The following is a 22,989-nucleotide window of genomic DNA, read 5'->3' as shown; positions in this document are numbered from 1 at the left end:
ACGTGCCCGCCCCACCCCGCGCGGCCCCGGCGCGTGCGCAGCGGCCCCCAGCGGCGGGGGTCTCCCCGATGACGTCACGGCTCAGCCGCCCAATCAGCGGCGGGGAGGGGCGGGGCCTGGCGGCGGCGGCGGCGCCGGTCCCGCGGGTGCAGCGCGCTCCCGGTCCCGGTCCCGGTCCGGCCATGGCCCAACGCGGCGGCCCCGCGGTGCTCCCGGACAACCCCTTCCAGGACCCCGCGGAGCTGCAGGCCCGGCCCGGCGCTGTGCTGGACGGTTACAACCCCTTCGAAAGCGACGCGGTGAGCGGCGGGGCCTCCCCGGAGACCGGGGCCTGCCCGTGCACCGGAGCTTCTTCCCGGGCACCGGAGCCCTCCCCGCTGCCGGCGTAGTCTCACCTCTCTCCTCTTCCCCTGCAGCCACCGCCGCCCTTCCAGACCCCTTCGGTAGCGCCGCCGCCCCCGGTACCGGCGGCCGCGCAGCCCCCGCGGAAGGCGAGTCCCACCGAGCCCCGCAACTACGGCTCCTACGGTTCGCAGGTACCGGGGGGAGGCGCCGCCAGGACGAGCGGGCCCGGGGGGACGCGGGAGCCGGCGGGAGCCCACGGTTTGTGTCTCTCCTCCGCAGGCCTCGGCCGCCGCCGCCACGGCGGAGCTGCTGAAGCGGCAGGAGGAGCTCAACCGGAAAGCGGAGGAGCTGGACCGGCGGGAGCGGGAGCTGCAGAACGCGGCCCTCGGCGGCTCCCAGAGTGAGTGGCTGCGGGGCTGGGGAGGGACGAGACCCCCTCGGACCCTTCCTCGCTCCCTCTCACCCCATTCCATCCGCAGCGAGGCTCAACAACTGGCCCCCGCTGCCGTCCTTCTGCCCGGTGAAGCCCTGCTTCTACCAGGACATCCCCGTGGAGATCCCGGCTGACTTCCAGAAGACCGTTACGACCATGTACTACCTCTGGATGGGTGAGTCTCCAGGGGAACCTGTGGCAGACCTTGGGAGAAGGTGGAAGAATGAACGTCCCGTGCTGCTGCTCTGGGCGAATTGGGATGAACAGGTGGTCTTGGGGGTTGGGAGAGCCTGGCTCAGGCTCCTGAGCGCTGTCCTCCCCCTCAGCCAGCACCATTGCTCTCTTCCTGAACTTCCTGTCCTCGCTCGCCTGGTTCTGCGTGGACCCCTCGTCTGGTTCTGGGTTTGGCCTCTCCATCCTCTGGGCTCTGCTCTACACGCCCTGCTCCTTCGTCTGCTGGTATCGGCCCATGTACAAAGCTTTCAGGTGTGTCCCTGAGCCGTGGGCACCTGCTCCAGCTCCTGGGGGCCTCTGGGATGTGGTGGTTCCACCCCGAGCTCCCTGTTCCCCCCATATCTCCTGCTTTAAGGAAGCTTTGAGAGTTTTCTGTGGCCTAACCTCGCCCGTCTCTTCCTTCCAGGAGCGACAGTTCCTTCAACTTCTTTGTCTTCTTCTTCGTCTTCTTTGCCCAGAACGTGATGTATGTGCTGCAGGCCATCGGCATCCCAAACTGGGGGTTCAGGTGCGCCGTGTGCTGACCCTGGAAAGGCAAGAGGCGGGTGGGGGAGAGGGGACCTGGGGGCAACAGCCTTTTGTTTTGCAGTGGCTGGATCCTGAGCCTGATAGCGCTGCGGACTAACACGGCCGTGGCGGTGATGATGATCCTGGTGTCCTTGTCCTTCACGGCAGTGGCTGTGCTGGGGATCATCATGCTGAAAAAGGTGGGTTAGGCGGCCCAGAGCCCTTCCTCGGGGGGAGGTTTGGGCTGTCACAGCTCTGTTTACGAGGGGCCTGGAGCCCCAGCCCTGACCCCCCGCCCGCTCCTGCCCCGCAGATCCACTCTCTGTACCGCCGGACGGGCGCCAGCTTCCAGAAGGCTCAGGAGGAGTTCGCAGCCGGCGTCTTCTCCAACCAGGCCGTGCGCACGGCCGCGGCCAACGCCGCAGCGGGCGCGGCCACCAACGCCTTCCGCGCTCCGTAGCCGTGCGGGTGCCCGGCCCTGCCTCCCTGGCGCGCGTGGGCTCTTCCCGAGGAAGAGGAAATCCGAGTTGCACTTTCACTGGATCCCCGTGCATCCGCATCAGCTGTCAGAGGCTGCCTCATCCCAGCTTGGAAGTGCTGGTGCCTGAATTGTCTGCTGCTCTTAACCCCCTTTCCTCACAGACAGAGGCTGTTCTGGTTTGTGCTGGTCCCCTCCCCTCAGCAGACTGGGGGGAGCAGGGTGGGGAGTGCTGCGGCCGAGCCCTGAGCCTGCCATCGCCGTCCCTTCCGGCACCAGCTGCTGGGGGCAGGAGCCTCCTCCAGATGGCTGGAATGCTGCTTCCAGGGACTGGAATGGTCACTTGCCTTCCTTGTGCTCTCCTGTTTCCCCCACCTGGTGATGACACTTGTGTGCCCTGGGGTGTGGAGAGTCCCCTGACCCCCGTGTGCCCGGGGATCCCGGTGCTCTGCCAAGAATGTCATCCCCCTCTTTCTCCTGGGCTTTGCTCCAGTGGGATGAGGACGGGGCTGGTGCTTTCCCCAGGGTGTCTTGTCCTTCTGTCCTGTCCCTTTCCCCATCCTCTCCCTCTCCCCAGGCCCAGGGATGAGGAGAGCAGGGCAGGGACAGGCAGAGCTGCTGCTGCCTGTGGGGATCCTGCCTTTAGCCCATGTGGACCCCAAAGCCAGGCTGGGTTCCGAGGAGCAGCCCTGGCGTTTGCGTGGTTCCCCCTTGCCTCCAGGGAGGGGTGAACAGCTCCAGCCCCCCTCCCCACCGGCTTTGAGGACTGTGACCCCTTGCTCCCCCCAGCACCCTTCAGCCAGGGCCTTCACCCTCCTTGGGGGCTGAGCCAGTCCCCGTGTGCAGTCCTGCGTCCCCCTTACCTGCCCTCTGTCCCCTGTCCCGGTGTCCCTGGGGATCCCCTGGACAGGTCTCATGCATTCTGCTTCACCTCATCTCCTCTCGGCTGCTCCCGGTTTGTCCCTGCAGCTCCGGGGCCGGCGAGAGGCTTTGTGCCTTCAGCTCTGGGGGCCGCTGCTCTCCCCGTCCCGCTGCGGCGAGGGCTCCTCTGGGTGCTCCCCGCCTCCTTTGCTGCTCCCCGTGTGCTGTTCCCCGACTGCCTCCCGGTTTATTTAAGGAATAAATGAAGGTTCACTCTGTTCCTTCGCCGTCTCCTTGCACCGATCTGGGCTGGGGGAGGATGCGGCGGGGCCGGGGCAGGTGTCTCGGCTCCCCGGGGGTTGCGTGTGGGAGGACTACAGCTCCCGTCGTGCCGCACAGGGGCGGCCCCGGGGCGGGCGCGGCCGAGCAGCCGCCGGCGTGTGGGACCGTCCCCGCGGCTCCCGGCGCTCCGCCGCCCGCCTCCAGCCGCGGCCCCGGGCATCCCGGAGGGCGCGGCGGCGGCGATGCTCGGCCGCGGCCTTCCTCCGGTCCGCACGGCGCCGGGGCCGCGGGGAGCGGGGCGGACACACCGCCGGTAGCCGCCCGTCCCTACCGGTACCGGCCCGGCAGCGGGACCCGGCCCTGCGCCCGCCGCCCGCGGAGGATGCTCCGCTCCGGACCGCGGCTCCCGCCTGCTGCCGCTGCCCCGGGGCCCGCGTCCCGGGCGGCGGCTCTCGGACCCCGCGGGGCGGGATGATCTCCCGGCGGGGGCCCGGCGCTCCACCGACGGCCAGGGAGGAGGCGGCGGTCCCGGGGCCGCGCTCCGTCTCCGGCCGGCGGCTCTAAGCCGGCCCCGGCCTGGGTGCGCAGCGACCGGCGAGGCCGGTTCTGTTCTCCGCGGAGCTTCTGGCGGCCCTGGCTCCGCGTGGCCGTGGGCGCTGCCCGAGCCCCCCCCCCGCCCGGAGCAGTGAAGAGCCGCCGTCAGCATCCTCCGGCAGGCCGAAAGGTGGAGCCCGGCCCGTTCCCGCAGAGCGGCTGCTCCTGCTCCCCGCGGTCCTGGCGCGGTGCCGCCGGCTGCCCCGGGGCTCCGGGGCCGGCCCCGAGCCGCCGCCCGCCGCGGCCATGCCCTCCCCCACCGACTCCAGCCGCTCGCTGACCGGCCGCAGCTCCCGCAGCCTCACCCACCTCCGCCTCCAGCGCACCTGGCTGCAGGTCCTGCTGGTCCTGGGTCTCGTGCAAGCCATCCTGGGCGTCCTCATCGTCACCTTCAGCTTGGTGGCCGCTACCATCACTCCCTCCACCAAAATCCGCCACTCCTGCCCGTCCTGGGCCGGCTTCTCGGTGAGTGCGGGGCCGGGGCGGCGCGGGGAGGGGGCTGCGCTGCTCCCCGGGGCCGAGCCTGCCGCCGGTCCCAGGGGAGCAGGGCAGCCCCGCTGCTCCCCCACCCCCTGCCCGCGGCTGCCGCGGTGCATTGTGGGAATATCCCAAGGCTCCCCCAGGGTGACTCTGAGGGATGGGGACCCCCGAGCGGTGCGGGGTACGCAGCCACGGGCAGCGGGGGAGTGTGGGGGATGACGACAGGGCAGGGACGGCGTGGCGCTGGGGGCTCTGCTCCGCCAGCTGCGTGTTGGGGTGAGGGCAGCACCCGGGGTCCCCCGTGGTAACCCCGCAGCACGGATCCTGGCCTGGGTTTGCTGCCCTGCCAGAGCAGCCCGCAGTCCCCAGGCCCTGAATCAGCAGTTTCTCCCATCTTGTGGCGCCAGGGCTGCTCCTACGGCCCCGCTGCTCCTGGGCTGGCTCCAGGCCTGCAGGGATCGGGGGCTCTGCCCGTGGGCAGGGGCTGCTCGGGGCCGCACTGCCTAACAGAGCCTTCTCCCCGTGCTCACCCCGGGCCTTGTGCACCCGCAGCTGGCACTGTCCGGGCTCGTTGGCATCATCTCCTGGAAGCGGCCGCTCACCCTGGTGGTAGGTGTTGGGGGGGGACGCCCTTCCTCAGGCGGGGGAGTCCAGGATGGGGAGGCCGAGCAGCCCCTCGTGCCCCTGGCGCGCAGCCGCGCGCGCTGGCTCCCTGCTCGCCGGCAGCCCCTCTCCTCCCGCTGCAGATCGCCTTCTTCACGCTGCTGTCGGTGCTGGGCGTCATGCTGAGCCTCGCCGGCTCCATCCTGTCGTGCCAGAACGCGCAGCTGGTGAAGAGCCTGGAGGCCTGCGAGAGGGTGAGGCTGAGCGGGGGCAGCTCCGGTGACCCCCGGGCCTCGTCCCTGGCTGTGGGGCTCTGGGGGCACTGAGGAGCTGGGCTCTGGCGGTGGGACGTGCCGGTGGCTCTCAGGGGATAGCACGGAATCCAGAGCTTCCTCACAGTGTTTCTTGTCCCCAGGAGAGGGACACGTGCGTCTGCTGCCAGGCCAGCTCGGAGCCCCCACCCGCCTCCTGCAGCCAGCAGAGCGAGATGCTGACCATGTTCCCCAACCCCAACTGCCGGAGCATCCGTGTGGCACTCAAGGTGGAGGACCAGGGGGATACCAGGGCTCCCTGGGAAGCGGCCGCACACCCGGCCATGCTCTGCGGGCTCTGCAGCTCACCCCACTGCTCCCCAGGATCTCCTCTTCAGTGTCTGCGGCTTGACCATCTTCTCCACCATCATCTGCACGCTCTCAGCTGTCGTGTGCTGCATCCAGATCTTCTCCCTCGACATCGTCCATGTGGTGAGTCCCAGCCCTGGCCCAGGAGCAGACAGGGCAGGGGAGCAGTGCTCCCGGGCTGGGGTGGTCCCTGGGGTGCCAGGGCAGGACCTGGCCCTGGCTAGGTGCAGATCAAAGCCCAGGATGCGCACCTCTTGCTGCATCTCTGCACAGGAGGTCTCAGCTCTCCCTTCTCCCCTCTCCCTGCAGCTGGTCCCACAGCGTTCGAGCTCTGTGACGTTGGAATGCACGTCCCCACCTGACACCTTTCTGCAGAGCATGATGGACTTCGATGAGTTTGTGCCCCCCGTGCCACCGCCCCCCTATTACCCACCTGAGTACACCTGCAGCTCTGAGACAGATGCGCAGAGGTAGCAGCTGGGAGCAAGGCTGGCGGGGCGGGGGGCCCGTGTGCCCACAGGCTGGGCTTGTCCCACCCAGTGTGGCTTCTCTGCTCTTGCCTCTGCAGCATCACGTACAACGGCTCCATGGACAGCCCCGTGCCCCTCTACCCAACCGACTTCCCCCCGTCGTACGAGACTGTGATGGGGCTGCGGGGAGACAGCCAGGTGGGGGCACGGGGCCGGGGGAGGCCGGGCAGGGTGGGGCTCCTGCTCAGCTGAGCCCTGAGTGTGCTGCCCCACAGGCCACCCTGTTCGACTCGCAGCTGACAGACGGCTCCCACGCCTGCACCTGCGACCGCGTCCCCTCCATTGTGCTCAGCGGGGAAGGTGAGCGTTCCCCCCGGCACAGGGGACGGGAATGGGGCTGTAGCAGATCCCGCTCTTCCCGGCAGCTCTTCAGCCCTGCCCGTCCGCTGCTTGCAGTATCCATGGACAGCGGGTCCCTGATCATGTCCGAGATCATGGACATCCCCGGGGACAGCAGCCCCTCGGAGGACTCGTGCCTGCTGGAGCTGCAGGGCTCCATGCGCTCCGTCGACTACGTCCTGTTCCGCTCCATCCAGCGCAGCCGTGCCGATTATTGCCTGAGCGTGGACTGCGTGCAGTGCAGCCACCACGCGCGCAGCCCCACGCTGGGCTTGCAGGGCCCCTTCGAGGAGACGCCGCAGCCCCGCGTGCGGGGCGAGCGATCCTACTCCTGCTCCACGGCGGAGCCCGGCCACGACGGCGTCTTGGTGGGGGGAGCCGTCACGCACAGCTGCAATCGGCTGGCGGGGCCGGCGCGCTGTGCCGGGCCCTGCTTCCCCGAGGTGCGCCTCAAGGACAAGGGCTCCTCGCTGCAGGGGCACGGTCGCCCCACGGACAGCGGCTCCGGCCGCTCCGGCCAGCCCCGGCGCAACAGCGAGACCTCCTGCCCTTCGTCCCCGGCGCCGGGGCTGGCCCCGCGCCCGCTCCTGAGGTCACACAGTGACCCCGGCGTCCCCATGGCCGGCCGTGCCGGTAGGTGACAGTGACCGCCGGGATGGGGTGGGCGCCTGTGCCGGGCTGTGCCGCAGGGTTTGGCTGTGTTTTTCTGCGGCCAGATGGGATTTGAGCCAGTCTGGGAAGGAATGGAGGGAGCAGGGTGGTGCTGGAGGGGTTGTGCTCTCTGGGGTCTGCACAGCTGCTGAGGCCTGAGGGTTCTCTCTGCTCTCTGCAGATTTCAGGGAAGTACTTTATACCAAAGCACTGGAGGACAGCGTGTCCGACTCCTCCGCTGATACAGGTCAGGGCACTGGGATGTGCTGGGATAGAAAAGGGGCACGGGGGGGGGTCTGTAGCCCTCTGGGGATTGAGCTCACCCTGCTGGGACTGGGAGAACGGGGACCAATGGTGGGACAACTCCTGCTGACTGGGGATGGGAGACAGCAGGGCCCCAGGCCTGTGAGGAGCAGCAACCTAGGGTCTGACAGTGGGGACAGGTCCATCAGAACACTGTCCTGGGTCTGCTGGAGCAGTGTCCCAGGTCTGAGGGTAGTGATGGGTCTGACAGAGCAGTGTCCTGGGTCCATCAGAACAGTGTCCTGGGTCTGCTGAAGGAGTGTCCCAGGTCTGATGGTGGGGATGGATCTACCAGAGCAGTGTCCTGGGTCTGCCAGTGGGGACAGGTCCACCAGAACGGTGTCCTGGGTCTGCTGGAGCAGTGTCCCAGGTCTGAGGGCAGGGGTGGGTCTGTCTGTCAGAGCAGTTCCCGTGTCTGATGAAGAGGACAGCACTGTCAGAGCAGTGTCCTGTGTCTGTCAGAGCAGTGTCCCGTGTCTGTCAGAGCACTGTCCCGTGTCTGTCTGACAGCGTTCACTCTGCAGGGCTGTGCTCTGAGGCCTGCCTGCTCCGCCGTTCCCACTGTGACTCCCCGCCGCTGCTCCGGGCCAGCTCGGTGGGGAAGAACAAGCTGCCACCCTGCAAGAAGGTGCCGCAGCAGCTGTCAAAGACGACCACCCGCTCCCTGGGGGACCTCAAGGGCTACCGGGGCACCCGCGGGCTGGTGGCCAGGTTCCTGCAGAGACCCAAGCGCAGCCTGGCAGCCGGCATGGAGGTGTCTGGGCACAGCTTCCACGGGCACAAACAGGTGGGTTCTGGAAGCCGCAGGGGATGGGCAACTCCTCCTTCCCAGAGAACTTCCATCCACGCTCTCCCTCCCTTCTGTCCCCATCAGCACCTCCACCCTGGCCTTTCCACGGTTTCCGTTCCCCTGCCACATCCCCATTGTGTCGGCACCCTGGCTGCAGGCAGAGCGTTCTTCCTGCAGCGCTGTCCTTGCCCAGCCCTTCCTGGGGGGCAGCTCCTTTTCCTTGATCCCCACTGGAGCCACGGGTGGGAAAATCACGCCTGTTGCAACGGCTTTGGCTTTGCCCCTGAGTCACCGCACCTGGAGGAAGCTGCTGGGACATCCCGGGCAGCTCTCGGCTTTACGGGACGCCGGAGCCCTTGCGCAGCCCGGGAGGCCTTGACGAGAACGAGCCTGTCCCAAATGCCAGTGTGGGCGCGTGATGCACGCCTCTGCCATCCCTGTCATCTCTCCCCTCCTGCCCCGTGTGCCGCCTGCCCGCGCCGGAGCGTAGAGCGTTTGAGCACAGGGGGGTGAGAGTGCGGGAGGATGCCACGGGCGGGGGTGTCACAGGGTAGGGGTGTCACGGGCACGGCTGCCATCCCTGCGGCTGCAGCCTGTCCCCATGGGCTGCAGGTTCCCTGGAGTGCCTGGCCAGGTGCGGAGCGGCCCCACGAAGGAATCCACCTGCAGAGCTGCGGGGACCTGAGCTCCACCTCGTCGCTGCGCCGGCTCCTGTCCACTCGCCGGCTGGAGCGCAGCCGCCCCCGGAGCCTCAGCGGGGCCTGCAAGGAGAGCGCGCTCTGAGGGCACAGCCTCTGCTCGGACCCTCGGGTGCCCCGGGGCGGAGAGGGGGTCCCGCTCTGGGCTCAGCCTTGGACATTGCTCAGACATTGCTGCTGCCCCGGTGGGGCTGCGCCCGGTGCTGCTGCCCCGGGGGCTCGGCTGGGCCCCTTCCCCAAGCGGGGCTGGGGTGAGGGGCTGGTCCCCTGGGGGGGCCGTGCCTGTGCCCTGCCTGTCTGGGGTGGTGATGCCTGTTCCTCACCCTATCCCTTGTTCTGGGCATGCCTGTCCCTTGCCCTGTTCCTTGTGCCAGCTGTGCCTATTCCCCGGGATGGCCACACCTGTCCCCTGCCCTGTCCCGTGTTCTGGCTGTGCCTGACCCACACACTGGCCATACCCCGTCCCCTGTGCCAGCCGTGCCTGTACCCTGGCACGGCCGCGTCTGTCCCCTGTGCCGGCCGTGCCTGTGCCCTGGGGCAGCCATGCCTGTCCCCTGCCCTGGCCATGCTGTCCTTTTTGCCCTGTCCCTTGTGCCAGCCATGCCTGTCCTCTGCCCTGTCCCCTCCACTGCCCGTGCCTGTCTTCTGCCTCGTTCTTTTGGCTCACCACGCTGGCTTGATCCTCGGTCCCCCGTGCCAGCCGTGCCTGTACTCCAGGATGACCCTGCCTGTCCCGTGACCGCTCCCTTGTGCTGGCCTGGTCCCCGGACCCCTGTACCAGCGCGCCCGTACCCCGGAACAGCCACGCCTGTCCCTTGCCTGTCCCCTGAGCCGGCTATGCCTGTCTCCTCTCCAGCCCGGCCCGGTCCGGTGCCGGTGCCCCGCGCTGCCCGTGCCCGTTCCTCCCCGCCCGGCTGCGCCCGGGCCGCGCTGCGGGGCCGGTCCCGCGGCCGCTGCCCCTCGCTAGAGACCGAATAAAGGTGGTCGCCGCCGCCCACGGGGCCGGTGTCACGGGGCGGGCGGGGCGGAACGGGGCGGGGCGGGCGCTCAGCTGACCGATCACGGGGTGCCGGCTCCCGGTTTCCCGGTGGCGGCTCCGCAGGCCGGGACGGTCGGTGCTATCGGGGCGCGGGGAGGCAGCGGGGACCGGGACCGCGGCCGGGACCGGGACCGGGACCGGGACCGCCTGCGCCTCTCGGGGAGGTGGAGGGGCAACGACCCCGCTCCCACGCCGCTCCCCCGGTTGGCGATCGGCGGGGGAAGGGCCGGGGCCAGGCCCGCCCAGAGTCGGTGCCGCTCCTGCACCGGGTGTGGGCGGGACGGGCTGCACGGGCGCCCTTAAAGGCAAGGCCGGCGTCGGTCCCGGTGCTGCCGGGCCGGCTCCGAGCGCCCCGGGAGCGGCGGGGCCATGGGGGCCGTGGGTGCCCTGTTCTGGCGGCTGCTGCTGGTGCTGCTGGCCCTGCACCGGGCCGCAGGTGAGCGGGGGAGCCCGGGGGGACGCGGTGGGTGGAAGGGATGGGGATCCCCGGGCGGCCTGCGACACCCGATGGACCGGAACGGGAGGAGAGGGAGAGGGAATACCTTGGGAGTCCGTGGTCGAGGATGCCCGGAGTTGTCTGGGGGTCCGGAGGCAGCGTGGAGCTCGGTGCTCGGGAGGTGCCGATGTGTGGAGCTCGGAGGGCAGTGCCACCACCCCCGGGCAGGCGGGGGGAGCTGGCAGGGACGCGTCCCTGAGGCTGTCCCCACCACCCTCCCGTGCCCCCCAGGCGCCCGGCCCTGCAGCCCCAAGTACTTCGGCCGTGATGCCATGGTCTGCGTCTGCAACGCCACGTACTGTGACACTCTGGACCCCCTGGTCCTGCCAGCCCTCGGCTCCTACGTCAAGTACGAGAGCAGCAAGGCCGGCAAGCGGCTGGAGAGGAGCGAGGGGAGATTCCAGCGCAGGCTCTGTGCCCCAGGTACTGCCGCGGGTGGCAGGGATGGGATGGACCCTGCTGCAACCCACCATCACGCTGCGCTCCCCTCCCTGCAGATGTTGTCCTCACCCTGGACACGACGCAGCGGTTCCAGAGGGTGAAGGGTTTTGGTGGTTCCATCACCGACGCGGCCGCCATCAACATCCTATCCCTGCCGGAAAGAGCACAGGATCACCTGCTGCGCTCGTACTTCTCCGAGGAAGGTAGGATGTCGGGGGGACAGGTGGGATGGTGACAGGGACTTTGGGTGCTGGCACGTCTCAGATACCTCATGTCCCGCTGCGCCTGGCAGGGCTGGAGTACAACCTCATCCGGCTCCCCATGGCCAGCTGCGACTTCTCCCTCCATGCCTACACCTACGATGACGTCCCCTACGACTACGAGCTCACCCACTTCAGCCTGCGAGACGAGGACACGAAGCTGAAGGCGAGCGGTGGGAGGGAGCGGGGTCGGGTGGAAGGTCGCAGGGGCCGAGCTGAGTCGGCCCCTCCACCTCCTCCTGCAGATCCCCCTGCTCCACCGAGCCTCGGCCATGAGCAAGCGGCCGCTGTCACTGTATGCCAGCCCCTGGACCTCCCCCACCTGGCTGAAGACCAGCGAGTCCTATGTGGGGAAGGGGACACTGAAGGGGCAGGCAGGGGACAGGTACCACAAGACCTGGGCCAACTACTTTGTACGGTGAGGAGCGGCTGGGCCGGGGCACCGCGGCGATACCTGGGGCACTCCCAGTGGTGGCACTGGGGACTCCTCACGGCTCACCCCTTCCTCCCACCCCAGGTTCCTGGATGAATACGCCAAGCACAACGTGACCTTCTGGGCAGTGACCGCAGAGAACGAGCCCACGGCTGGGCTGATCAACAACTACCCCTTCCAGTGCCTGGGCTTCACAGCCGAGCAGCAGCGGGACTTCATCGCCCAGGACCTGGGCCCGGCGCTGGCCAACAGCTCCCACCGCCACGTCCAGCTCATCATCCTGGACGACAACCGGCTCCACCTGCCGCACTGGGCCAGAGTGGTGGGTGTGCTGCGGGGCTGTGCCATCGTGGTCATCGTGTCCCCGTGGGGGGCTCGGGTGCTCCATCCTGGGGAGGGCTGAGCCTCTGGCTCTGCCCCATGGGAGCGGCTCTTGTCCCTGGCAGGTGCTGGAGGATGAGAAGGCAGCTCGCTACGTCCATGGCATCGGCATCCACTGGTACCTGGACTTCATCGGTCCCATACAGGACACAGTGCTGCCCACTCACGAGCTCTTCCCTGACTACTTTATCCTGGCCACGGAGGCGTGCATCGGGGCGCATTTCTGGGAGCGGGATGTGATCCTGGGCTGCTGGGAGCGTGGCAACCAGTACAGCCACAGCATCCTGATGGTGAGGCGCCTGTGTCTCGCTGGGCCCTGGGGGGGTTTGCTGGTGTTGGGCAGGCATCTGAACCGTCCTGTTGCAGAATCTGAACCACTTTGTGGCCGGCTGGACTGACTGGAATCTGGCCCTGGATCTGGAGGGTGGCCCCAACTGGGTCAAGAACTACGTGGACAGCCCCATCATCGTGGACAGCAGTGAAGGCATCTTCTACAAACAGCCCATGTTCTACCACATGGGGCACTTCAGGTGGGTTGGACCCTGCAACACGTGCTGAGCTGCCTGGGCTCCAGCTTGTCCTGAGAGGAGCAAGACAAATCTGGCTTGAGATGAGCTCTCCTGAGGTCTGACTCCCACCCTGAGGTTGCTTCTCGTTTGTCCGTTCAGTAAATTCATCCCCGAGGGCTCCCAGCGCGTGGGGCTCGTCGCCTCCAGGGAGTCCAAGAAGACGGCGCTGGAGTACACGGCTTTCCTGCGCCCCGACGGGGCTGTGGTCGTGGTGGTTCTGAACCGGTGCGTGACGCAGCCCTGTGGGGGACCCCATCCCCTGGGCCTGTGCAGGTGCTGGAGGTCTGACCCCCCCCTGCTCTTGCCCCCCAGATCCCCACAGGACATCGCCTTCGGGCTGGCGGACACCGTTGGCCTCGTGGCGGCCGTGGCTCCGGCCAACTCCATCCAGACCTACCTGTGGCGGCGGCAGTGAGGGGCCGAGATGCCCGTGGCTGTCCAGGGGCGGATGCAGCCGGGCCAGACGCGCAGCCCCAGGTGCCCGCGGGCTCGGGCCGGGCTGTGCGGGGGAAGCGGCCCCGGAGCCGGGCTGGGCCGGGCCAGGGACACCGTGCGTGTGCAGGAGGGCCGGGGGGCACCGCTGCCCCTTAGGGTGGAGACCCTACAGGCTCTGAAGGCTGTGTTCTGCTGTTCCGACATTAAACACGGATGCTGCCTTGATGTCTGCGGCTGGAAGAGAAACGTCTGGGTCCCTCCCCTGCTCCTGGGCACCGTGGCTGGGTGCCACCCCGGCGTGGAGCCTGCTGGAGTCTGGCAAAGAGCGCAGAGCACCCGGAGCATCGGGGGGCAGCCCCCCTTCCTGCCCACCCCCTGCCCGCCTCAGCTCCCCCCGGGGCTCACCCTGCTGAGGGACGCTCCAGGCGTGAGTCTTCTCCCAGTTCCAAGCGTGCGCTGCCTGGCTGGGGCTGAGCAGAGCCCAGGTGCGCTCCTGCTGCATTTGGGGACAGGTTTTAGGACCTAGCAAGGCTCAGGATTCACCCCGAGTGCAGATGCTCTGGGTGCCGCGTCAGGAGCAGGGACAAAGCACTTGGACACTCCCCGTTTGGTGGAAGGGCTGAGCAGGGATTGCGGCCAAGCTTTTCGCTTTCTGTGCTTTTCCTGCCGATCTGGAGCCACTTGCAGCCTGATCTCAGGCCAGGGGCTGTGTGGGTCGTGTCTGTCCCACCCCAAGGTCCCTGAGGCCGGGGCTGGAGGCAGGGCCAGCTTCAGGAGCATCGCAACATGGGGTCTCAGGCTCCCAGCCAGCTCTGGCTGAGGGCAGGGCACTGCCAGCTGCTCCTGGGGCTTTTTTGGGACAGGGAGGCTGGCCAGGCTGCAGCAGCCCTGCCTGGAGCCTGCTGCTCCCCGTGGGGGCTGAGCCGAGGAGTCCCCACGGTGGTGAGGAGGGTGGGGGCCGCACCAGGGGCTCAGCACCCACCACAGATCTGAGGTGACTTGAGCAAGCGGGGACAGGACCGGGAGTGGGTGCTGAGTATGGGCGCACCCAGGAAAAAGAGGGAGGGAGCTGGCAGGGCGTGAGAGCAGGAGATTAGGGCAGGGAGGTCATAATTTCAGGGCGAGGAGGGCGTCGGGGCCCCTGGGCTGATCCGTGCAGGCGGGATGTGCCCAGGGGTGCTGTCAGGGCTGACAGCCCCGATGCCGCGTGGGCCGAGCGCAGCCCAGGCGTGGTCAGTGAGTGGCAGTGTCACCCTGGGACACGCACGCCGCGGAGCCGCAGGGATGCTGCTCCTGGGACCCCGCAGCTCCGGGGAGCGTCGCCAGAGTCCTGGGGAGAGCACCCTGCTCCTGCCCCGAGGCTGTTGGTGTTTGTCCACAAGAGGGAAACGTTTCTCCAGGATCGTAACTGCAGCCAGCCCCATCCCCATCGCCCTGCTCCCATCGCTCCGCTCCCATCGCCCTGTTTCTTACTTACCTGCCCCGGTGCTAAGAGCCGGTGGCCGGATGCTGAATCACTCTGCTCCACGTGCCCTGCTCCCTGCGCTCGGCTCGCTGCTGAAGGACCGACTGGCTCTGGGATAAACGTAGCGGGGGCGAATCCTCCGACGTCGTCGCTGGGCTTGGCTCGGCTCATTAATTCTTGTGCAAAGCCTTGGCTCGTTTGGGGCTCACAGTGACTGGGGGCTGCCGGGGTCCCGCAGCCTGGAGCCAGTGATCGCCCTGAGGGCTGTCCCCACGTGCTCTGGGCCAGGGTCCCACTGCTGGGAAGGAGTTGCTGCGGTGCCACACTGGGGCTCTTTGGCATCGATGTTTACAGAGTCGGGATCCCCAGAAAGGTGACTCAGCCCAGCTCCGTGTCCCTGGGTCTCCATCCACGCTGTCCTGGCTTAGGGACAAAATTCACCCCCTGGCTCTTCTGGTGGCTCCTTTGACCCCGTGTCCTTGTCCCCATCCCGGAACAAACCCACCTGTGCGCTGCGAAGGGGGGTCAATCACGCGATGCCACGAGGCCCCTGAGACCCCCAGGAGCTCCCTGCATTTGGAGACTGGCTGCAAGAAGCGGCTTTGGGGGCTTGCTGGCACCGCCTGGTACCTGCCGTGCCAGCAGCTCCATGCAAGGCGTTGCCCGGCCCCTGGGTCTCACTTTTCCTGCTCAGCAGGACACTCTTATCAGCAAGTGTTGATAAAGATGAGCTCCAGCAGCCTCCGCAGTGTTTTGCTTCCAGGAGCTGTGGGACCTGAGCCAGTTGGGGGGCTGTGGCTGATGGGGGGCAGGAAGAACTGGACCTTGGAATGGGAAAGGGTGAGCGGGGGCATCCTGGATGGCTGGAAGCGAGCTTGGAGGTGGTTGATTGCCTTAGGAGCTATTAATCCCTCCCCAAAACTGGGGCTCATTAGCTTGGGTGTAGCAGTCTGGTCACACCTTAATCACACTCGGAGGTGGGAGATGCACAGCGCAGCGGGACAGGGGCAGGAGCTCCCTCCTGGGGCACCTCTTTGCCCCATGAGCTGTAACCGGGGGCTACCTGGCCCCATCTGCCCCAGCCCCGGTGGCAGCTGGCCCGGGTGTCGTATGGCTCAGCTCCCAGCAGAGGCGTGGAGCTGTGGCAGGGCCCGTGGCAGGGCAGTGCTGGGGGTAGGAAGAACTTTGATGAATTGAATTGCCCCAGAGCTGCATCTGATATGCCAGAAAGGGAGAAAATTAGTCATGAAATGCTGCTCCACCCGCGGAGGGAAAGCTAACGGAGCAGTTTAACCCTGTGCAGGGGAGCCCTGACCTGGTGATTGATGCTCCAGGCCAGCGGAGCTGTGGCTGGGAGCTGTGGCTGGGATCTGGCCACTCTCCATTCCCCGGGCCACCCCTGTGTGGAGATGCCGAGCCTGTCCCTGCAGCGATGGGTGCCTGTCCACAGGAGTGGGAACAGCCCGGGTGATGGGAGCAGGTGGGGTGTGCGTGCCCAGGTGAGCTGGCCCAGTTCAGCCGTGGCTCCCTGGGCTGGAGGGGCACTCTTGGAGGAGCAGGGAGTGCTACTGGAGAACCAGAGCTGGGCTTTGCTCCTGGCATGGCGTTGGGACAGCAGAGCTCCCTTTGAGGGTCCAGCTGCTGGTGTTGGCAGCTAGAGCAGCCCTGCTTGCCCAGGACCTGGGGTTATTGCCCATTTGCTGCCACTGCTTCCACTGCTTCTACTGCTGTCACTGCTTCCACTGCTTCTACTGCTTCTACTGCTGTCACTGCTTCCACTGCTGTCACTGCTCTGGTGTCACTGCTGTCACTGCTGTCACTGCTGTCACTGCTGTCACTGCTGTCACTGCTCTGGTGTCACTGCTGTCACTGCTGTCACTGCTTCCACTGCTGTCACTGCTCTGGTGTCACTGCTGTCACTGCTTCCACTGCTGTCACTGCTTCCACTGCTGTCACTGCTCTGGTGTCACTGCTCTCACTGCTGCCATTGCTGTCACTGCTTCCACTGCTTCTACTACTGTCACTGCTTCCACTGCATCTACTGCTGTCACTGCTTCCACTGCTGTCACTGCTTCCACTGCTGTCACTGCTTCCACTGCTGTCACTGCTCTGCTGTCACTGCTGTCACTGCTTCCACTGCTGTCACTGCTCTGGTGTCACTGCTGTCACTGCTTCCACTGCTTCTACTGCTTCTACTGCTGTCACTGCTGTCACTGCTGTCACTGCTCTGGTGTCACTGCTGTCACTGCTGTCACTGCTCTGGTGTCACTGCTGTCACTGCTGTCACTGCTGTCACTGCTCTGGTGTCACTGCTGTCACTGCTGTCACTGCTTCCACTGCTGCCACTGCTTCTACTGCTGTCTCTGCTCTGCTGTCACTGCTTCCATTGCTGTCACTGCTGTCACTGCTGTCACTGCTGCCGCCTTCCCCAGCACATGCTGAGCTGGGGAGAGTGATGCCAAAGGCTTGGGAAGGGAAAGGCAACAGCCCCAGCTCCCATGTGGCCACCCCTGCGGTGCCCTTAAGGCCACCCGAGCTGTGCAGCCACATTCACTGACCTTGCCTGGGTGTCCTGGGCCCTCCTGCGCTGAGCACGCGGCCCCACGGCTCCTGGGGGACAGTGGGGACAGCGGGGTGGCAGGCAGGGATAAGTGGGTGTCCCAGGGTGCTGTTGGAGGTCCCCAGCAGGACAGACAGCCGTGCCATGAGCCTGCCCTCGGCTCTGCTGGGCTCCCAGGGGCTCATCCAGACCCTGCCTGACAAAATAAAGGAATCAGCTCTTCCTTCAGAGGTGGCAGTGGGGTCTCAGTTCTGCCCCTGTGACCCCTCCCTGTGCTGGTTGGACCTTAGCTTCCAGCACCCCGTCCCTCCCTGGCATGGCTGCGGAGGGCGAGGGGGCCCCGGCGCTCCCCAGCCCCACGGCGAGGAGATGCACGGCGGTCCGCGCCCGAGGCAGGTGCGGGCCGGGAGGAGGGCAAGGAGGAGCTGTGGGGGTGGGAGAGGGTGTGCTGCGGAGGGAGGTCTCCGAGCAGCTCCCTGTAAAGGCGACGTGGGGAGGGCTGGAGCTGCTGAGGAGGAGGAGGAGGGCTGGCGGCAGCGCAGGTCGGGAGCAGCTGGGGTGAAGGCGGGTGGGGTGCTGGGCTCCTGGCAGGGATGGACCCTCCCCAGCCTACCTGCAGCAGGAGGGTGTTCGGGGGGGGATGGAGGATGTGGCAGGAGCTCCGGAAGGAGGAACAGGGGCTGAGGAGATGGGGCTGATCCCTCCATGCCCCTGGCTCGACTGAGGGTGTCCCCGCCGCAGGTGCTGCTCCCCGGGACGCGCCAGAGCTCGGGGAACGCGGAAGGGCCATGCGGGCTGTCGGCATCCCGGGCTGGCTGCTGCTGCTGCTGCTGCTGCTGCTGCCCGTGCCCCAGGCGGCAGGTGAGCGCGGGGACGTGGCGGGAGGTGACAGCGGGGTTTGGGCACCCTGGGGCAAGGACAGGAGCCCTGGGGTGCCCGGGAGGTGCCGCGATGCGGAGCACGGGGATGGCATCGCCCCGGGGCGGGCGGGAGAGCAGACAGGGACACGTCGCTGAGCCGGCAGCCACCCTCACCCTCCCGTGCCTCCCAGGTGCCCGACCCTGCATCCCCAAGGATTTTGGCCATGGCTCGCTGGTCTGTGTCTGCAACGCCACGTACTGTGACACCCTGGACCCCCTGGTCCTGCCGGCCCCCGGCTCCTACGCCGTGTACGAGAGCAGCAAGGCCGGCAAGCGGCTGGAGAGGAGCGAGGGGAGATTCCAGAGCAGCCTGCGCACCCCAGGTAGCGCCACGGGCGGGTGTCGGTGCCACCGCGGGACCTCCGGGCACCGCGGACTGAGCCGGGCTCTCCCCGCAGGACTGCTGCTGACGCTCAACATCTCCACGCTGTACCAGCACATGAAGGGCTTCGGCGGGTCCCTCTCCGATGCCGCTGCCATGAACATCCTGAAGCTGTCACAGCCAGCCCAGGACAACCTGCTGCGCTCCTACTTCTCCCAGAGCGGTGAGCAGTGAGGGCACGGCAGTGCCAGCAGATCGCGGGGTCACCGGAGGTGGCTGTGCCTGTCGCCGCTGCGGGGACATCGTCACCTGGATGCCTGCTCCGGTGCCGCTTGACGCTCTTCCTTCTCCTCAGGGATTGAGTACAACCTCATCCGGGTCCCCATGGCTTGCAGCGACTTCTCCGTGCGCCCCTACAGCTACGATGATGTCCCCGACGACTACGAGCTGAAGCACTTCAGGCTGGCGGACGAGGACGTGAAGATGAAGGTGGGAGGCTGAAGCCGCTGCCATCAGCACCTTGTCCCCTCTCGCGCTGGAGCTCCTGCATGCGCCGGGACCCCCAGGACCGGGTGCTGCTGAGCTCTGTGCACCGTGGCAGGGTGCCTGGGGACAGCCTGTGGGAGCTGGCCCCTCCTCCGGGGCACGTCCTGGCGCATCCCAGCTGGCGCTGGCAGGGTGAGGAGCCAGGGCGCTGTGCCGTGGGGTGGTGCTTGCCAGCTACCAGTCCCCACTGAGGTCCCTTGGGTTCTCCCCTTCCTCCCATGCCGGGCCCTGCGGTTTTGGGGCGCTGCAGCTGGAGCTGACCCTGTCCCTCTGTCGCCTCCCACAGATTCCCCTCCTGCGCCGAGCTCTGGCCGTGAGCAAGCGGCCGCTGTTGCTGTTTGCCAGCCCCTGGACCGCCCCAGCCTGGATGAGGAGTAACGGGGATGTCCGTGGGAAAGGGACTCTGAAGGGGAAGGCAGGGGACAAGTACCACAAGACCTGGGCCAACTACTTCATCAAGTACTGTCTCTAGACCCAGGCTGGGATGGACAGCGGGAGGATTGGGGTGTGGGGTGAGGGGGGGCAGCACAGCTGATCCTCCCCTTCTTCTCTGCACCAGGTTCCTGGATGAATACGCCAAGCACAACGTGACCTTCTGGGCAGTGACGGCGCAGAACGAGCCACTGGCCGGGCTCTTCACGCCCCCCCAGGCCCCCACCATCGCCTTCACAGCCGCACAGCAGCGGGATTTCATCGCCCAGGACCTGGGCCCCGCGCTGGCGCGCAGCCCCCACCGCACACGGCTCCTCATGCTCGACGACCAGCGCATCCACCTCCCACACTGGGCCAAAGTGGTGAAGAGCAGCGCCCCTTCCTTCCCCTCCGCCTCGTGCCCCAGCCCCAGGCTTTGCTGGAAATGGAGCCAGCGGCCTCTCCCAGCCCTAGAGAGTGGGAGCAAACCGGGTCTGCCGGAGTGGGAGCCGGAGCCGCCTCCTTCCTGAGTAGCCGGCTCCTTCCAGAGTAGCCGCCTCCGCGTGTGCCCGGCGGCGGTGAGGACAGGAGGTGGCAGCCACATCCCGGATCCCCAGATCCTGGCAGTGCTGCTGGACGCCAGCACCTTTTCTGGGCCAAGTTTTGGCTGATTTGGTTTCCCCCCACAATGCTGCTGTATGGGGGGGGATTGCCTTAAACTAGGAGGAAAGAAAGTAAAACCTGCTCCTGCCCCAGCCTCAAGCCAGGCAGCATGTCCCTCCTTTGCCTCCAGCCACGGCACGGCCGCAGGGCTGGACCAGCCCAGGGGGATGTGGAGGGAGGACCAGGCAGCGGCAGAGCCAGGTGGGGGGCAAGGGGCCCACCAAAGGGCAAACCTGTGCCCCACCCCTTCAGCACTGCACCCAGCGAGGTGCCAAAGCCAAGCTGGGGCACCAGATCCATGCTAGGGTGCTGCAGGAAGGGTGCAGCGCTGCAGGAAGGGTGCAGTGCTGCAGGAAGGGGCTGCAGGTGGGGTGGGCTGTGGTGCCCATGGGAGGGGACAAGAGGTGGCCCTGAGAGGCCACACTGGCACGTCGAATCCACTGAACCCCTGCAGGCTCCAGGCACAGGTTGCCTCAGTGTGAGGCATCTCCTTTGCTCCCCAGGTCCTGGGAAATGCCACAGCTGCCCGTTACGTGGCTGGCCTGGCCGTCCACTGGTACCTGGATGCCATCGTCCCGCCCGGCTGCAGCCTGGAAGCCACCCACAAGCTCTTCCCTGACCATTTCCTCCTCTACACGGAGGCCTGCACCGGCTTCTTCATGTTCCGCTTCGCCGTGTCTCTGGGCTGCTGGGAGCGCGGGGACCACTACAGCCACAGCATCCTGACGGTACGGCCCCCACACTGCCGGCCCGGGGCTGGGGGGAGCCCTGCTCAGCCCCTTCCCTGCCCCCCCAGGTCATGAACCACTTCGTGTCTGGTTGGACCGATTGGAACCTGGCCCTGGACCTGGAGGGAGGCCCCAACTGGGTCAAGAACTTTGTGGACAGCCCAGTCATCGTGGATGGCAGCAAGGATGTTTTCTACAAGCAGCCCATGTTCTACCACCTGGGCCACTTCAGGTGGGTCAGGGGGGCTCAGGTGTTGCTGCCAGCCCCAGGGCAGGGGCACAGCCCTTCTCCTGGTCCTCTCCCCACAGCAAGTTCATCCCCGAGGGCTCCCGGCGGGTGGGGCTGCACAGCAGCCGCCGCTGCCTCCTCTGCCAGCTGGAGCACGTGGCCGTCCTGCGCCCCGACGGTGCCCTCGTCCTGGTGGTCCTCAACAGGTCAGCCCTGCAGGGACGGGGGTGGTGCTCAGCCCCGGCTGTGCAGACCTGCTCAGCCCCTCTCGCTCCCCAGGTTTGGCCGGGATGTGCCGTTTGGGATCCGGGACCCTGCCGTGGGGTTCATTGAGGCTGTGGCTCCAGCCCACTCCATCCAGACCTATCTGTGGCGCCAGCAGTGATAGCCAGGGGAGTGCTGGGAGGCTCTGGGAGGTTTCCTCCACCCTTTCCAGCATCCCTCAGGGGTGGAAGAAGATGCCCCGTTGCTGGGAGTGCAGCCCCTGCACGAGGGGCTCCGTGCGCTCCTGGCACCGGGGTCTGGCCGGACCCGCTGCTTCCCAGCTTGCCCTCCCTCCCGGCTCTTCCCATCCCCCTGGAAGTTCCCTCTGCACCGTCTCCTGGACCACGCTTCCACACGTGGCCCCCTTGAAACTTTCGCGTGTGTCACGGGTGCCAAGTAAAGCCATGACGCGCTCCCTCCGGAATGCGCCGTTCCCGTCAGCGTTTCCTCTACGCGCTCGGAAATCGCTCGGTTTTCCTCGGCGGGGCGGCGCGGGGCCAGGGGTGTCCCGGGGGCTCCGGCCCCCCTGGCCTGCGGGTGGCTCCTTGTTTATCCCTGCAGCTGGAGCCTCGGCCGCTGCCAGCCCTTGATTCATTCCATATGTGCTGTTGGTTTTCCCCAGCCTACTTTTTTGGGGGGGATTTTTTTTTTTTTTTAAAAAGCCAAATATCGGACGCTGTCGGAAAGGCAGAGTAAATGATATCAGTGTCCCCCATCCACCAAACCTTATGGACAGATCAGGCTGGTGCCACCTCTCCAGGGTGGCCTCTGCACAGAGTGCTCTCTATTCTGGCTGCGGCCAACGCCAGCCGCAGCCCGCAATGACCTCCCTGTCCTGTTTGCTTTCCCTAAATACCGGTTACAGTATTCCCTGTGCCTTTGGGAACATTACCAGCATCTTTGAAGTACAGGAATGAGAAAGCCAGAGCTCTCCTTGGCCAATGCCCCTGTGTGAGAACCGTGGAACTGCTGAGGTTGGGGAAAATGAAAAACCCGGGGGCTTTACAGCTGGTTTATTGGAGTGTGGTGTGAAGGTGGCACCGGGCTCCCTCCCAGCCCTGTTCATGGAGCACATCAGCCTGTTCTGTGCTTTTATCCGTGCTCCTGGGGAATGTTGGCTCCAACGGCAGCTGGGTCGGGCTCCCTGTGCCTGGAATCATAGGATAGAATCACGGAATCCTTGAGGTTGGAAAAGGCCTCGTAGATCATCAAATCCAACCGTTCCCCCAGCACTGCCAAGACCGGCCCTAAATTGCGTCCCCAAGTGCTCCACACACATTTGTTAAATCCCTCCAGGGATGGCGACTCCACCACTGCCCCGGGCAGCTAGACAGTCCTGTCCGTGAAGAAATTTTCTCTAATATTCAACCTAAACCTCTCCTGGGAGATGCCACAGCTCTCCTGATGCAACCTGAGGCCGTTTCCTCTTGTCCAGTCCCTTGTTTCCTGGGAGCAAAGCCTGACCCCCCCTGGCTGTCCTCTTCTGTCGGGGAGTTCTGTAGAGCCACAAGGTTCCCCCTGAGCCTTCTTTTCTCCAGGATGAGCCCTCCCAGCTCCCTCAGCCTCTCCTGGTGCTCCAGACTCTTCCCAGCTCTGTTCATTTCTCTGGATGCTCTCTCAATGTCTCTCTTGTTGTGAGGGGCACAGAACTGACCCCCAGGATCAGAGGCGTGACCTCATCAGTGCCCAGCACAGGGCACCACCCTGGTCCTGCTGGCACACTGCTCCCGACACCTTGGGAATGTCCCCTTCCCGAGGGACATCGGACCTTTGCAGTGCCGGGATGCGCGTTTGGAGCCCTCACCGCCGGCGTGCAGCAGTGCTCAGGGACGAGCGTGCAGGGAAAGGCTCTGGCGCGGCCCCTCCGAGCTGGCTCCCTGCTCCTGCCGCTTTGGAAGCGCAGCTGCTGCAGGATGGAGCTTCCCTCCCTGCTGAAAACACAGCTGGGAATCGCAGGGATGCAACATCCCCGGCAGCGGGGGCGCGGGGTGGGGTGAGGCTGGAGGAACCGTCCCCCTCATCCCCGCTGCCTGCAGCGTGTGCTGGGGCATCCCTTCTCTGGTGGCGGCAGGAGGAGCA

At 66.6% G+C, this 22,989-nt stretch overlaps 4 protein-coding genes across 4 annotated transcripts; all 4 read left to right on the top strand.

The window, feature by feature from the left end:
- The first annotated feature begins 142 nt into the window (after nucleotides 1-142).
- On the top strand, nucleotides 143-3,139 carry SCAMP3 (secretory carrier membrane protein 3). Its single transcript, XM_040088298.2, has 8 exons — nucleotides 143-299; nucleotides 417-536; nucleotides 625-745; nucleotides 825-953; nucleotides 1,105-1,264; nucleotides 1,419-1,520; nucleotides 1,602-1,719; nucleotides 1,833-3,139. The coding sequence occupies exons 1-8, from the start codon at nucleotides 183-185 to the stop codon at nucleotides 1,977-1,979; spliced, it is 1,014 nt and encodes a 337-aa protein (XP_039944232.1). The 5' UTR covers nucleotides 143-182; the 3' UTR covers nucleotides 1,980-3,139.
- An 841-nt stretch (nucleotides 3,140-3,980) lies between these two features.
- ENTREP3 (endosomal transmembrane epsin interactor 3) lies at nucleotides 3,981-9,655 on the top strand. The gene is made up of 12 exons (XM_040088294.2): nucleotides 3,981-4,199; nucleotides 4,767-4,823; nucleotides 4,961-5,071; nucleotides 5,233-5,358; nucleotides 5,453-5,560; nucleotides 5,747-5,907; nucleotides 6,006-6,105; nucleotides 6,183-6,267; nucleotides 6,364-6,939; nucleotides 7,139-7,204; nucleotides 7,785-8,047; nucleotides 8,663-9,655. The coding sequence occupies exons 1-12, from the start codon at nucleotides 3,981-3,983 to the stop codon at nucleotides 8,831-8,833; spliced, it is 2,043 nt and encodes a 680-aa protein (XP_039944228.1). The 3' UTR covers nucleotides 8,834-9,655.
- A 436-nt stretch (nucleotides 9,656-10,091) lies between these two features.
- LOC120764343 (lysosomal acid glucosylceramidase-like) lies at nucleotides 10,092-12,921 on the top strand. The gene is made up of 10 exons (XM_040088295.2): nucleotides 10,092-10,223; nucleotides 10,515-10,706; nucleotides 10,781-10,927; nucleotides 11,017-11,150; nucleotides 11,230-11,402; nucleotides 11,502-11,739; nucleotides 11,864-12,088; nucleotides 12,165-12,328; nucleotides 12,467-12,592; nucleotides 12,680-12,921. Exons 1-10 carry the CDS (start codon nucleotides 10,157-10,159, stop codon nucleotides 12,780-12,782), a joined length of 1,569 nt encoding a protein of 522 aa, XP_039944229.1. The 5' UTR covers nucleotides 10,092-10,156; the 3' UTR covers nucleotides 12,783-12,921.
- On the top strand, nucleotides 12,792-21,050 carry LOC120764158 (lysosomal acid glucosylceramidase-like). Its single transcript, XM_040087962.2, has 11 exons — nucleotides 12,792-13,287; nucleotides 17,569-17,688; nucleotides 17,879-18,070; nucleotides 18,146-18,292; nucleotides 18,425-18,558; nucleotides 18,902-19,074; nucleotides 19,175-19,409; nucleotides 20,193-20,417; nucleotides 20,486-20,649; nucleotides 20,727-20,852; nucleotides 20,926-21,050. Exons 1-11 carry the CDS (start codon nucleotides 12,792-12,794, stop codon nucleotides 21,029-21,031), a joined length of 2,118 nt encoding a protein of 705 aa, XP_039943896.1. The 3' UTR covers nucleotides 21,032-21,050.
- Nucleotides 21,051-22,989: the final 1,939 nt, after the last annotated feature.

Source organism: Hirundo rustica, chromosome 29 (genome assembly GCF_015227805.2).
Source record: "Hirundo rustica isolate bHirRus1 chromosome 29, bHirRus1.pri.v3, whole genome shotgun sequence".
Classification (NCBI taxonomy): domain Eukaryota; kingdom Metazoa; phylum Chordata; class Aves; order Passeriformes; family Hirundinidae; genus Hirundo; species Hirundo rustica.
The sequence above is the reverse complement of the archived record's forward strand: the minus strand, read 5'-3'. Positions and strand labels throughout refer to the sequence as shown.

Bases quoted from the DNA above. Each gene is read 5' to 3' on its own strand.
- SCAMP3 (XM_040088298.2), top strand. From the start codon at position 183: ATGGCCCAACGCGGCGGCCCCGCGGTGCTCCCGGACAACCCCTTCCAG. The intron at 1,265-1,418 runs GTGTGTCCCTGA...TCTTCCTTCCAG, and splicing joins CCCATGTACAAAGCTTTCAG to GAGCGACAGTTCCTTCAACT. The intron at 1,720-1,832 runs GTGGGTTAGGCG...CCTGCCCCGCAG, and splicing joins GGATCATCATGCTGAAAAAG to ATCCACTCTCTGTACCGCCG.
- LOC120764343 (XM_040088295.2), top strand. From the start codon at position 10,157: ATGGGGGCCGTGGGTGCCCTGTTCTGGCGGCTGCTGCTGGTGCTGCTG. The intron at 10,224-10,514 runs GTGAGCGGGGGA...CGTGCCCCCCAG, and splicing joins GGCCCTGCACCGGGCCGCAG to GCGCCCGGCCCTGCAGCCCC. The intron at 12,593-12,679 runs GTGCGTGACGCA...CTTGCCCCCCAG, and splicing joins GTCGTGGTGGTTCTGAACCG to ATCCCCACAGGACATCGCCT.
- LOC120764158 (XM_040087962.2), top strand. From the start codon at position 12,792: ATGCCCGTGGCTGTCCAGGGGCGGATGCAGCCGGGCCAGACGCGCAGC. The intron at 17,689-17,878 runs GTGAGCGCGGGG...CGTGCCTCCCAG, and splicing joins GCCCGTGCCCCAGGCGGCAG to GTGCCCGACCCTGCATCCCC. The intron at 20,853-20,925 runs GTCAGCCCTGCA...CTCGCTCCCCAG, and splicing joins GTCCTGGTGGTCCTCAACAG to GTTTGGCCGGGATGTGCCGT.
- ENTREP3 (XM_040088294.2), top strand. From the start codon at position 3,981: ATGCCCTCCCCCACCGACTCCAGCCGCTCGCTGACCGGCCGCAGCTCC. The intron at 4,824-4,960 runs GTAGGTGTTGGG...CTCCCGCTGCAG, and splicing joins AGCGGCCGCTCACCCTGGTG to ATCGCCTTCTTCACGCTGCT. The intron at 6,940-7,138 runs GTAGGTGACAGT...TGCTCTCTGCAG, and splicing joins CCCCATGGCCGGCCGTGCCG to ATTTCAGGGAAGTACTTTAT.